This window comes from Scardinius erythrophthalmus (genome assembly GCF_964197995.2).
Source record: "Scardinius erythrophthalmus genome assembly, chromosome: 23".
Classification (NCBI taxonomy): Eukaryota; Metazoa; Chordata; class Actinopteri; order Cypriniformes; family Leuciscidae; genus Scardinius; species Scardinius erythrophthalmus.
The window spans coordinates 16,266,454-16,281,458 of NC_138243.1; the positions used below are offsets into that span (position 1 = coordinate 16,266,454).

At 36.5% G+C, this 15,005-nt stretch overlaps 2 protein-coding genes across 2 annotated transcripts; one reads left to right on the forward strand and one right to left on the reverse strand.

Annotated features, from left to right (window-relative positions):
- Window positions 1–1,103: 1,103 nt before the first annotated feature.
- Window positions 1,104–7,213, forward strand: slc46a3 (solute carrier family 46 member 3; the record flags this gene model as incomplete). The annotated part of the gene is made up of 7 exons (XM_081353891.1): window positions 1,104–1,210; window positions 1,395–1,590; window positions 3,781–4,440; window positions 6,078–6,324; window positions 6,415–6,498; window positions 6,702–6,858; window positions 7,114–7,213. The coding sequence occupies exons 2-7, from the start codon at window positions 1,408–1,410 to the stop codon at window positions 7,211–7,213; spliced, it is 1,431 nt and encodes a 476-aa protein (XP_081210017.1). The 5' UTR covers window positions 1,104–1,210; window positions 1,395–1,407.
- A 221-nt stretch (window positions 7,214–7,434) lies between these two features.
- On the reverse strand, window positions 7,435–13,011 carry stoml3b (stomatin (EPB72)-like 3b). Its single transcript, XM_081354225.1, has 7 exons — window positions 12,730–13,011; window positions 10,216–10,319; window positions 9,790–9,862; window positions 9,432–9,514; window positions 8,274–8,477; window positions 8,062–8,196; window positions 7,435–7,910 (listed from the first exon to the last, which is right to left on the reverse strand). Exons 1-7 carry the CDS (start codon window positions 12,782–12,784, stop codon window positions 7,722–7,724), a joined length of 843 nt encoding a protein of 280 aa, XP_081210351.1. The 5' UTR covers window positions 12,785–13,011; the 3' UTR covers window positions 7,435–7,721.
- Between the last annotated feature and the right edge of the window lie 1,994 nt (window positions 13,012–15,005).

The following is a 15,005-nucleotide window of genomic DNA, read 5'->3' on the forward strand; positions in this document are numbered from 1 at the left end:
TTCTTAGCTACATTTTCTTGCAAATCTTCTGATGAGAGGTTGGTCTTTCATGCTGTAGTCTTACGTCTATTGATATAGTTTTAATATCATAAATTTAAGGCAATTTATAGGGTTGTTTGTTTGTTATTATTGTGTTTTCTTCATTTTTAATATTTTTTGTATATATTTTATATTATATTAGTAACTTTATAGAGCCGGGCCTGGGTGCAAGTGTTCTTGATTGGTAGGCTATCGGATGAATTCCGCATGCATGTTTCACAGTTAGTGCGCATCCTCACATTATATATTGGCGACTACACTATCAATTTTATCCATAATGGCCTTTTTTGATTATAAAGGTTATAATGTAACGGTCTCTACATTCCGTTTGAGGCGTTTTCTGTCACCATTTGACATTTTCCCTCCAAAACGATGATACAATACACTCTGTTTCGTGACTGTCTAATTGACTTGAATAAGAGGCATGCTATTTGTCGGTTGCTGAAAACGGTTACGAAATGTTCCATTATCCCGGGTTAAAATGTTTGATTAAAACGACGATAACCTGAGTTTAAGCGAAGTCTTAAAAGCACTAAACCGTGTGTGTGTGTAAACGTCTTTCCCAGATAGCAACATAGTGTCGGCCCAGATTTGGCCCACATCTGGTACACATGGATTCCACACATACCGGATGTGGGCCGGATCTGGGCCGGCACCATGTTGCTGTCTGGGTTGCATTTATTCTGAAACTGCAAACAAACTCACTTATTTTTCTGATGTTTTAGCTCACTAAAAAGCGTGCGTGCGATGTTTCTTTAAAATAAATGGCACTTGTTTTTTGTTTGTTTTATTTGTTGTTTGCATCTAATGCAAAGACATTCTAACATTTTTAAACGTGACAGAAATGGCCAAATGCATCTTATATATAAGATATAATCTTATATACCATCTCTCTTATTGGTTTCACTCCTCCCTTCTTTCTGCTACACAAACACACATACGTGTTCTGAGGGTGTGTGTTCCTTTGAGGATTTGTAGACTTGACAAACAAACGCAAGGAGTGGAAGTCTTTGTCTTACAGGTTTTAAAGTCCCAAATGAATAATACGATCAGTGAATAACATATGATGGGATCTTTCTGTTCGCTGTGAACTCCGAACTTTCAAGTGGATTTGAAGGCAAAGGCAAAAATGCTTTAAATATGGAAATATTTCTCCCATTATAATTAACAGGTAAGCATCACCTTATCTATCTACTCTTAAATAAAGGTTCCAAAAGGATGTTTTTGCAGTGATGCCATAGAATAACTATTTTTGGTTCCATTTTTAGTTTTCTATGGATGTTAAAGGTTCTTCTCTATTGGTGTCAATAACAAAGCAGGCTGTCTGTCTCTCCTGTTTCTTTTCCCTGATATAGAGCAGGAAGTGGGATGGGTCGCGTGTCCCTGATCGAGCCGGCCGTTGGCATGTATGCGTTTGCCATGTTTATGATCTACCCTCTGCTCCAGCAGTATGTGTACCGTAGGCTCTGGTTTGAGCTGAGCGGAACAATCTACCCTGCAGAGAGTCTGTCTCACTGCTCAAACAACCACAGCTATGTCACCATTCACCAGGTGAGCGGTCACGGTCACGGCCGTCACAAAGACATGATTCTTTTCATGATTCAATTATGGCCACTTCTGAATCTCTTTTTAATCTCTTAATCTTCTCTTCTTTAATCTTCTTTGTTTTTATCTATGTTAAAGGAATACTCCACCGTCTTTTCATATTAAACTATGTTATTCCCTTAACTAAGATGAGTTGATACATACCTCTCTCGTCTCAGTGCGTGCACTCAATCGCTCTGGCGCGCGGCGAAACTTTGTTCACTCAGTTCATTCAATACGGGCCAAGCAGAGAAGCTACCAAACACCTCCACGGTTTCCCTATTTAAACACAGTTACTCGCGTAGTGTAACTCGACCTAGGACGGTGACACAAAACAAAACGTTGCGCTTTTCTAAGCGTGTAAAATGGATAACTATATTGTATGGCGGAATACCATAGCAAGGGCTTGTAAGCACTTCGTCTTGGCGGAGTAATATCTTCACCAGAGGGAGCGGGGGCCGGTGAGAGGATTTTTCACGAGTGAAGATATTACTCCGCCAAGTCGAAGTGCTCATAAGCACTTGCTATGGTATTCCGCCATACAATATAGTTATCCATTTTACACGCTTAGAAAAGCGCAACGTTTTGTTTTGTGTCACCGTCCTAGGTCGAGTTACACTACGCGAGTAACTGTGTTTAAATAGGGAAACCGTGGAGGTGTTTGGTAGCTTCTCTGCTTGGCCCGTATTGAATGAACTGAGTGAACAAAGTTTCGCCGCGCGCCAGAGCGATTGAGTGCACGCACTGAGACGAGAGAGGTATGTATCAACTCGTCTTAGTTAAGGGAATAACATAGTTTAATATGAAAAGACGGTGGAGTATTCCTTTAATGCATTTATCACATGTTCAGTAAAGATCTGAGTCTAATGGTAATGGTATTTTTTCATTTTTGGCAACACAGGTTATTCTATCAGTCAAATAATCTATAACTTGTAAATGTATAAAAATGAATGAATATTCACATGCTTGATATGTCAAGCTACTTTATGGAAAAGTTGTTGGAAAAATTATCTATGTGTTATGGCAATGACAGCTGTATTAAGGATTATTTACTTGCATATTGATTTAATACCTGTTTAATTGAAATTATGGATATTCATTTTTACGTTTCTAGAAAAGATGCATAAATTGATCATATATAGGGGAAGTTAAAATATCTGGGTATAATGAAGCTAGAATAAAATAAAGGACAAATATTAGGTGAAAAACTTAAACTAAATGAAAATGAGAAATGTTGACTAACAGAAATAATCTAAAGTATAGAAGCACAACTACTGAACTAAAAGTGAAATAAATCCTAAATATTTATATAAAAAAAATTTAAATAAATAAAAAGACAAAAGCCATAACAAAATCAGTAACACTTAATATAAAATGAAAACTTTAATAGTACATAAATAATACTTTACATACATAAATAATACTAATATAGTCACAATGAACAATTTCATGCTAGTTTAATATATATTACTATATATTAATATATATATATTCAATAATTTCACTTAATTGGCAATGCAAATTACTATTAATTGTCATTTAAGTGAAATTACTTAACTTAAATATACAAGCTTTAAAAAAATTATCATTCTAGAAGAAAATTTCAGATGGCACTTAGAGGCTTTTGCATCTGAACTCTTCATATATATATATATATATATATATATATATATATATATATATATATATATATATATATATTATTATTATTATTATTATTTTTATTTTTTAACTAGAAAAAAATAAATAGCCTATACTTAAATTCAGAGAAAGACAGATGAAAACCTTTGATACAAAATCAGGTTTGACATTCATTGTTTATTTAGTGCATTCAGACACTAAACTGTTTGCTGCGTCACCTGTGAAGTTTACATTGATGTTCATCTCAATAAAGGAGTTCTAGAGAACCGGTTATATTAGGTAAAGTTGAGCTCATGTTGTGTGTGTGGGAGAAAATTCCCTTTCACAAGCCTTTGTAGTGGATCTGATTGTCATCTGATACATTTGAAATACCATTATCCTATTTCTAGTTCACTTTCACTCCCTACTTTCACTCTTTCTAACTAACTAGTCAATCAACTAAGCTTTACAGGCATAACTAGGCAGAATTTGTGGGTGATAAACATTTGAACCTCCAGTTTTTCTTTCTTCTCTCAGGCAGTGCAGAAGGAGACATCTCTTTTCCTCCTCAAGAGTGAACTGTGCTTCCTCGTTCCCAGTCTCATATCCGCGCTGCTCCTGGTCTCGTACAGCGACTACTGCGGGCGTAAAGTTGCCATTGTTCCTCCACTGGTGGGCGACACTCTGTTTTCCCTGAGCTACGTTTTGGTCAGTAGATTCACCTTCAGCCTCAATTACCTGCTAGCTGCCTCCTTCCTAACAGGCCTGATGGGCGGGCCCACCACTCTGATCGGAGGATGTTTCGCCTATGTGGCCGATCTCTGCGGAGAAGATCCAGAAGGACAGAAGACTGTCCGAATGGCTCGACTGGACATGATTTTAGGGGTTTTGTCTGGCTTAGCTTCTCTATGTACTGGATTCTACATTGAAGCAGCTGGCTTCACATGGCCCTTCCTCACCGCTGCATTTATGCATCTGGTAAACCTCCTCTATGTGTTGGTGTTCTTGAAGGAGTCGCTGGTTCTTCCGAATCCCATTCTGTCTACGTCCAGCCGCTCAGCTTCAGAAGCCCCTCGGCTGCGACAGTCTCAGGCTCTTACCGCCCGTCTGCAGGGCGTCTACCTGCTCTTTGCGGCCTCCAAACGGGGAAGGAACGTTGTGCTGTTGCTCATGCTTGCTGCTTTTGCCTTTTTCAGGGTGATTATGATAATTCTGACCTTTTTCACAAGCTCCATCAGTTGGAGGTACATCATAAGTAAGGGTGAAGTGTGTACGCTTTGTGCCTCTACACTGTAAAAAGATTATATGATCAACATATGTTTTTACATTGCTTTAACTCAACAAAATAAGTCAAGCCATTTTCTTTTTATAAAGATTATAAAATATTTATGGAAGATTGTTTCCGCCACTGAATAATAAATATATAATAATAATTGCAACTTTTTATCTCACAATTATGACTTTTTTTCTCACAATTGCGATATATCAAGTCAGAATTGTGACTTTTTTTCTTAGAATTGCGAGATATGAAGTCAGAATTGTGAGAAGTCGAAATTCTGAGAAATAAAGTCGCAATTGCGAGATATAAAGTCGGAATTCTGAGAAATAAAGTCAGAATTGCGTGATATAAAGTCGCAATTCTGACAAATAAAGTCGCAATTGGGAGATATAAAGTCAGAATTGCATGATATAAAGTCGCAATTGTGTGTTATAAAGTCAGAATGTGAGATATAAACTATTCTGAGGTAAAAAAAAAAAGTCAGTCTTTTTTTCCCTTAGAATTGGACTTTATATCTCACAATTGTGAGTTTATATCTCACAATTCTGAGAAAAGATGTCAGAGTTGCGAGATATAAACTCGCAATTATGTGTTATAAAGTCAGAATTGCAAGATATAAAGTCGCATTTGCGAGAAAAAAAGTCAGAGTTCTGACTTTATAACACGAAATTCTGACTTTATATCTCGCAATTATGACTTTATAACACGCAATTGCAACTTTATTTCACGCAATTCTGACTTCAGAATTGTGAGATGTAAACTCACAATTGTGAGATAAAAAGTCGCAATTATCTTTTAAATTTTTTTATTTTGTGGCGGAAACAAGCTTCCATAAAGATTCAATTCATTTTTAAGTCAGTTTAATGAAATGACTTATATAGGCAAGTTGATTGTACTTAAAAATTTAAGTCAGCAACTTTTTTCTTTTTTTTTTCACAGTGTAGTGGGAAAAAAACAGAATTGCAAAAATAATGATAAGGTTATATTGACAGGTTATACTATAAGCTGTCTGAAGTCATACGATACAATTGACCCGTTTCAGCTTCAGAGTAAAAATAAAAAATAAATAAAAGGGTAATTACATATTTATTTATATTTTTAAGAGAGGGAAATTTATACTCTTATTCAGCAAAAATACATTACATTAATAAAAAGTGGGAAATAAATTTATAATCATACAAACAATTTCTATTTCAAATAAATGCTGTTCTTTTGAATTATTTTAAAATCAATTTTCAGCATTGATTATAACAAGAATCATTTCTTGATCAGCAAATCAGCATATTAGAATGATTTCTGAAGGATCATGTGACACTGAAGACTACAGTAATGATGCTGAAAATTCAGCTTTACCATCACAGTAATAATTTTCAAATATATTAAAATGTAATAATGTTTTATAATATAACTTTTACTGTATTTTTGATCAAATCTCTTGATGAAAAACTTCTTTCAGAAACATTTTAAAAATTCCAACCCATCCCAAACTTTTGAACGGTAGTGTATATGCAAAAATAAAAGTAATGTACTTTTTGTGTGTGTGTGTCCCTCACAGGTAGCTCTGCAAGGTGGCATGTCCATCTTCATCTTGTATGAACTGAACACTCCTCTGTGCTGGAGTGAGGTGTTTGTGGGTTATGGCTCGGCTCTCTCCACTGCTATCTATCTGGTGAGTTTTGGCGGTGTGGCACTACTGTCCCGCTGTGTGCCTGATGCCTACATCATCCTACTGGGGTTGATGTCTGTGGCAGCCGGCCTCATCATGGCAGCGTTTGCAAAGTCTACCTTGCTCATGTTCCTGGGTAAGACTGAGTTTGGACATTGATGGAGTTTCTAATGGATGGATGGACCATTTTCAGGCGAAACAATGGTGTATGTTTTATTCATTGCAGTGCGGCTGCCTTTGCTGCTGTCCATCATGCCGACTCCTGTCCTACGATCCATGATGTCCAAAATAGTGTCTGGATCTGAGCAAGGTAAGAAACTTAATAGTAATAGAATAACTTTTTTCATCATTAAAAATCATTACAGTATTTTGCACATCATTCCCACATTCCTAGCAAAATAAATCCAGGAGTTGCAAAAAAAAAAAAAAAGTAGGACATTCCCAATTCACATGAACTCTTAATTATTGATGGCTGTGTAAGGTTGTTTCTTGTGCCTGTGTGTTTGTATACAGGTGCCATGTTTGCGTGTATAGCCTTTGTGGAGATGTTGAGTGTTGGCGTTTCATTTACAATGTTCAGCAGCATCTATGCATCTACACTGTCCTGGTTTTCCGGGTTTAGTTTCCTGCTGGCTGCAGGCCTCACTGTCATACCAGCCAGCCTGATCTGGTGAGTGTCCCACCACTATATCCTCCATTATCCTTGTGAAAACATGTTTTTATTCAAGAAATAGTTCAGCCAAAAATGTAAACTCTATGTCAAGCTTTCTGAGGCCATAGTGTAACAGAATCTAATGCAAGGCCTTAATTTTTAAGTGCATAGCAAATAATTTCCAATGATGATATTATTATCCGTTTAATTCTATTTAAAATTGTCACAGATTAAATTTTGAAATGTAACTCATACTGTAAATCTTCCCTTTAGTGTTATTCTTTGTCTCCGTCTGGATGTGTATGAAGAATCCATGATAGTGACACAGGAGAGCATGGAAGACCACACAGAAATCTTTGAAATTCCACCATGACATGGACACCGGGAAGTCTTTGACAGGACAATAGTGTCCTCTAGTGGAAGGTTGGGATATAATTACATGAATGGAGAGGTTACAACTCTGGGACTAAGAACTCTGATCTGAATGTCTGAAAGACGTTATTGGTTTCTTCTCCTAAATGAATGATTCTTTATGATGAAGAACAGCTTGAAGACTTCCATTTGGAAAAAAATGAGTAAATAAATTCTGTTTTTACTGTAGATTATATTTAATTGCATGCATACTTCTATAAGAATATAAAATTGTCATTTGAAAGTTGCATAACACTTTGATATACTTTCTGAAATATGACATTGTATTTTTTTAAATAAAGTCATTTGTAAACCTCAATTTGCGTCACTATTTTCTGGTTATATATATGACAATTCATACAACATGTAATGAACTGAAATATGTGTAAAACATGACACATAAGAAAATAATGTAAAACTTCTTAATAAATGACTAGCGAACATCTGTACACTTTGTGAATATTCAGCGATCATTTCTTAATGAAGTGGCTGATGACGTCGATGGGCAGAGGGAAGATGATGGTGGAGTTCTTCTCAGCTGCGATGGTGCTGAGAGTCTGGAGATATCTGAGCTGAAGTCCGGATGGAGACTCAGCGATCACCAGAGACGCCTCCTTCAGAGCCCTGGATGCATTCACCTCTCCCTCTGCTGAAATCACCTGCATTATCACAAAACAGTATTAAGGTGTGGCATCACATACAGAGCCAATGCACACAGAAACCAAATGTGGCATGTCGCCAGGCTTCATTTTGGTTTTTACCATTAAAATACATTAAGATACATTAGGAAGGTTTGGCTGAAATGCTCACTTTTGCTCTAGCCTCACGGGCTGCTTCGGCCTCGGCCGCCATAGCTCTCTGCAGCTGCTGTGGTAGTTTAACATCTTTAATCTCCACCCGCTCCACCTTGATACCCCATGAATCTGTGGCCTCATCTAGAGTCGCCTGTAGCAGGGAGAAGAATTGTTGGACAAACTGCAATTATAATTGGGGGCACCATTGTCTCTTTTTATCAAGCACACCTGCATACTGTGGGAGATGCTTTCTCGGTCAGAAAGGACTTCAGCCAGGTTCTTGGTCCCCAGGACGTTCCTCAAGGTGGTCTGGGCCAGTAGGCGGGTGGAGTAATCCGCATTGGACACGTTTGCCACTGAGGCAACAGGGTCACTTACACGGAAGTACACAACGCCATCCACAGATATTGTCACTGAGTCTTTGGTCAATATCTAAATGCAAACAAAAATGAAAATGTGGAAACTTAGTAGAATAAATGTGACCCTGGATCACAAAACCAGTCATAAAGGTCAATTTTTTCAAAAATAATAAATAAGCTTTCCATTGACGTATGGTTTGTTAGGATATTACAATATTTGGCGGAGATACAACTATTTGAAAATCTTGAATCTGAGGGTGCAAAAAAATCTAAACATTGAGAAAATCGCCTTTAAAGTTGTCCATTTATGTTAGCGATTTTGCTGCATCCACTCACAAAAAGAGTTTTTTTATATATTTACGGTAGGACATTTACAAAATATCTTCATGGAACATGATTTTTACTTAATATCCTAATGATTTTTGCCATAAAATAAAAATCGATAATTTTGACCCATAAAATGTATTGTTAGCTATTGCCACAAATATACCTGTGCGCCATGTGACTGGTTTTGTGGTCCAGGGTCACAAATATTTAAGAAAATACTAAGTGTGAGTCTTAAACTGATTTTTGTATTAAACATTAGGCTGTCCACCAATTGATTGAGTCATGTAGTCTTCAAACTATTGTTCAAAAACACTGATTCATTCAGGAATAGAGTCAGTCATTCACTTAGGCTGAATTCAAAATTGTATACTTCTATTACATTTTTTCCCATATAGTATAGCACAAATAGTAAAAATATTATGCTAATATTCCGAATTCAGCCTTAAACTTTGCGTTCAAAAACACAGTTTCATTCAAGGATGAAACGTGGCTTTTCCTTAAACAATTCATTCGAAACGCTGATTCGTTCAGGAACTAGAAGACATAGCAGTTACTGTATGTCCGATTGGTTACTTCGATTGGAACTATTTTTGTTGGTGGAGCTAAAATAGACAAATTAATAGGCAATTTTGTTTATTAAATGTAAGTTAGGCTACTCAATATTAACTTCTCGTTTACTGCATATCTATTTTTACTTTACCTCTTGGGGAGGGATGTCAAACGAAATGGTTCTCAGATCCACTTTGACAAAAGAGTCCGTGCAGGGGATAATTAAGAAGATTCCTAAACACAAGTGACATTTTTGAATTATATTTGTTATATGATCTGTGTTATACACATTGATTCATTATTTGTCCTAAACTGACTCCTTGTACAGCAGTTTGAGCTTGTAGGTCATTATTGTTTTAAGAACAAGTTCTGTAAAAGTCCTCAGCTGGTGTAAACAATTGAAATATGTGCATATCAGAGGAACGTCCAAGGGAAATATTAAAAGCTGGTGTTACTCCAGCATTTGCTTAGCTGAGAGACTAAAGAAGGTACTTAACATTCTTGTTTACCTGGTCCTTTGGCTTTTCGATCTGTTATCCGCCCCAGTCTAAATATGACAGCACGCTCATACTCTTTCACAATCTATAAAACAGCAACGAAACACATAAAGTGGGTTATAAAACATTTGAACAACACGTCCATGCATCTGCTTCCTGTTAAAATACAAGACACGAAATGAAATACCGATACGAGTTGAAATTTTGAAATGTGAAATTTTATTTAATACATTCATTTTTTTATTATTTGAGAAGAAAAAAGAAGCTGTATGATACAAGAGTCATGAAACCAGTACAAAACCAGCCGAGAATCAAGTGTCAATGACAGTGACAATAAACCTCAAACCTCAATCAACAACACTTGTTCCAGAGAGCCTAGTAATAGTAATAAATACATTTCAAGATTATCTGTTTTCTTTGTTATATTGTGGTTCATACCTTAATGCTTATGAAAACGCTGATTGGAAATATTAAGATGCTGAAAAATGCAGAGATAATCACAAGGATCCACCCACAGCAACCCAAACCCCCATTATTTTCACCTGGAACAACAGAAAACGGTCATTATCACAAACAACACATGACTAACATGAAGTTAAATAAGAAGTAAAATTCTTATCTTTTACCCTTAACCCTGAGTAAAAGTACTTTACACCAATACATTCATTATCGGACCCTCACTGGATCAAAAGTAGCTCAGATAAATATGTCACCAGGGAGACACTCATTGGTGACATAACATTGGCCCACAAACCCTCTCATTACTTATCACGTATGTAAATGTAAGTGCGATGGATAAGGCTACACTAATTTTTCCACACACTCTACACTCCCAACAATTTGCAACCAAGGCCATGTTTTATGCGGTCTATCATACTAATTTAAGAGAAAAAATAACATGCGTGAGTACATTTTCACATTTACTTATTGGGGCCGGCGCTAGCCATTTGGGTGCCCTAAGCACAAATGCTTGGTGGTGCCCCCCCCACCCACCAAGGGAATAACAACCATTCAGAATTTCTTAGTTAGGTTCTCTTTACTTCCAAAATAACGAGATGGTCCTCAATGCAGAGCATAAAATCCGGGGGGAGGAGTCGGATCTAGATCCAACTCCTCCCACCTTACATACCTAAACCTACCAATCTCCACCCCTGATCCCTAAACCCACCCCTAAACCTACCCATCTCCACCCCTAAACCTACCAATCTCCACCCCTTATATAAGATCCGACTCCTCCCCCCGGATCTTATGTACTGCATTGAGGTGCTACTGAAAATAACTGCTGCAAATAAATAATTTTACATTAACAATGGCACCAAACATGAAAAGAAATAAATAATATAAAGGTTAAAATTATAAATACCAAATACCACCACAATTACTAAAAACACAGATTTGGAACTGAACAATGTAAACACAGAAAGTTAAAAGTGCAAAGGTCAGGCACAATATAATAATTCTGTACATAATTTGACAACTCTGTGAATATGAAAATATACAAACACTGAGATTGTGGGGGTTTTTTTATTCTAATTGCAGTTTCAAAGTAAAAAAAAAAAAAAAAAGATTTTAGCCATGCAGGGCTAAAGCCCCGGATCTTTTGCACTACTATAGCGACGCCCCTGGACATGCATACGCATAGGCGTAATTTGCGGGTAGGACATGTCCCCACCACTTTTGAAACATCTCGCGGCACGAATGTACCAATAGAAACAAACAAAACATCTCCAGTTAACCAGCAGAGCATTCATTTCATTCGTTTTTTAAATAAGAGTCGATTTAGCGCTGAAATGTGTTGTTTTTTTAAATCAACTGATCAAAGTGCTCGTTGCCGAGCGATCAGTGGCGCGGATACTATGTTTGTTTCTGGCTCGCGCACAGCCTTCACTCAGACGCGCGTTTCAATCCGTTGTGGAGAGACTCTCTATTCGCTCCGGTACAATTAGAAAACAAAAAGCACAAAAAGTGTCCCTGCCTGATATACAACCACTAAAAAACATAATCGGTTTTGATGAGGAAAAAAAAAAAAAAACTATATGAGTGCGGATTAGAACTCAGAACCTCTGACACGCTTGGCAAAAATTCTACCACTGGACCACTTAAATACACACAAAATTTTCGTCGGATCAACATATAATAGCCAATATTAACATGCTTTAGACATATTTTATTTGTTATTTATACTAGTACCCTATTGTGATGATTTTTCACGACCCAGATTTTTTGGTGCCCCCCCAAGCACTTGGTGCCCTACGCGCAGTGCGTGATGTGCGTGTGCGGAGCGCCGGCCCTGCTTATTAAGTTCACATGCAGTGTTAACGGTAATGACTCACTGTACTGACTATTGTATAATACAGTCAAGAGTCATGGACTATTTTGGGTCGAAATGCTTAGAGCAGCAATCTATTCACTTAAAAGAAGAAATCATGAAACTATAATGCATTCTCAAATACACTTTCTCCACTCTTACCTCAAAATGCCAAAAGGTTCTCTGACTGTCACCTTCTCTTTTTCACCTATATTGAGAATCATTTAAATAGTCCTGCGGTTACTATTCTGTTAACTTCCCTATATTGCGACACACTATTTGTGTGTAATATCATTAACTTCAAGCTTAGTTAACCTTTATTGTCTGTTCCTGGTAATTATATCTAAACAATATCTGACTAGGAATACTAAAACTTCAACTAAGTACAATCTATGTACTGTATATTTCTTTCTTTCTCTTCCCTCATGCAGGAACAATAGTGAACCGGTGTGGGAAATTAACTGCTTTGCAAATCAAACACTAATTCAAATTATATAAACTTTTAACAGATGGACCATACTAAAGTGCTGTTGTAGTTTTAGTTAAGACGGTTACTATATTACTATATAATATTCTCAGCATGTTACATGTTAAAGTCTACAGTTCAAGGACAGAAAAAAACAACAACAGAGAGATCATCTTACTGATTAGATTCTGCTTGCTCTGGGCACCTCGCTCCATCTCAGACTCCATTTCCATGCGGTTGTGTTACTACACAGTGTGTGTAGAAGACAGCACTGGCTTTGTGGGTAACAGAGATGTATTTGTACTGCTAAAGCACATCCCATGAAGGGTGTGGCCTTGCTTGCAATGCCATTAGAAAATCATTTACAGACCCTAATGGTCTTATGGCACCACTCACTGTATGTTATCTAGCTGATGTTTTTAATGAAGGTTATTGTGATTTCTCTAAAACACATCCGTTCGTTTTAGCCAGTGTGCTTCCCCCTATAAACGTTTGAATGCACTTTCCAACTGTAAAAAAAAAAAAAAAAAACTTTACTTGTCTTGTAGCAAAACCAATAAACCATATCAGCAAATTATGAAACAGCCTGGTTGGTAAATCAGTGTAAGAATTTATTGCTGTTAAACTATGGGACTAAATTGTTTTTTTTTTAAATGCATATTTAATGCAGATCATTCTAATGCGTTTTTAACTATATTTACTATATAAATATTACCATTGTATTACTTATATCTAGAATTTCCATTCATTGTTTACATGGAGGAACTTAGTCATAAGGAGTATTGCATAAATCCAAGTGAAAAGGGAACGAAAGGTCGAGTGGAAACTAGTAATGAAAAGTCTCACATGATTTATGACGAGGAAAAGAGTAATGCGTGATTTCACGTCTGCCATGTGGCCAACAGTATGGGTTGGGCAAATCAATGTCAAAATAATCTGTAATATTTAATATCACTTTTCTGAATAAGTTCACAAGCAAAGACCTCAATATTTACCTAACCAAGTTTTCTCTAACATTAAAAAAGGAGAAATCAGTAATACAATGCAAGCTTCCTTACAACACATTATTGGTGGTAAATTAATATCACTTTTCTGAATAAATAATATTATACTACAGGGCCGTTGAATGCTTGAATCTGATTGGTTGACGAACGTTCTAAGGTGTGCATTATTTTCAGGGAAACGCACAGCTAAAGTAGTTCCAGGCAGGTCTTGACCGCATTACAGTTCCATATCACTTCGCGTAGTTAACGGTAATAACGGAAAATAGGATACAATTCATAACAAGAAAAAAACATTTAGCCGCATGAGCTTGATCTGGAATTTTCTATGTCTAGCTTCACAATCAATGGAAACATGCAGTTTAATTTGAACAAATAAAGTATATTCCTATCTATAATCAATAGAAAATTAAACTGAATATAGGCTAAATAAATGGATAATCCTGCAGCACGGATTATTATTGCAGATAATATAACAAATAAATAATTATTGATAGGCCTACTTGTTAAAAGGGCTTTGTGTTTCATTTATTTGGCTAGTCTGTCATCTGTCAATAATAGGAAAAAAAAAAGAATGAATTCGAATTAATTAAAAGGAATTGAATTAATAAATAAATAATAATATTGACGCACATGCTTTTCTGTCTCATTATTGCAACATCTCTCTCTCTAATAACTGCATTAATAACTGGGGACACACTTTAAGGCCGGTTATGAATGTAATTTGATACGTATGACTGATCATGCCCAAACGCGTGTTCAGCGCGTTCAGTCTGTGTTCAGAGTCGGTGTTTAAAATCTGCTGCAGTCGATGAAAACAGTCAGAGAATGTGTCAGCTAGTCGTGTGTCCCCAGCATTAGTCTGCTATCAGTGGCTCAAACCTCCGTTACTAACTCTAAAATGACGTTTTGGAATTAGCAACGGAGGCATTGGTTTAGATGCGTAAGAAATTAGTCCTACATACAAGAGCGTTTTAATGACAAAAACTTTACAAACGTCTTGAAATACATAATCTGAACAATGTTTCGAGGTGTGGTAACTGTAGTATAAGCGGAATAATTGACTTCAGGCCGTTGAATTATTAGAAAAATAATGCACACCCGAGGTGAACGGCCACTCCGCTTCGCGTCGTGACCGCATTACCATCTCGGGTGTGCATTATTTTTCTAATAATTCAACGGCCTGTCGTCAATTATTCCTTACGTAACTAACAGTACGTTTTTAGTAACTAAACACTGACTGTTTAACTTGTTTTTTTAAGAATAAATCTAAACATGAATGCAGAATCTGAATCTGAAATTGGTTTTGTCTGTAGTGATTACTTGCATTGTATCTCATTTTAAAAAGTTACTGTGGGTTTATGGTCATTCTGGAAAGTCCTCAACTGACAAGTGATAAATCATTATATACCACTGCTAACCAAAAAATTCAGAATAAAGACAAACAACAAAG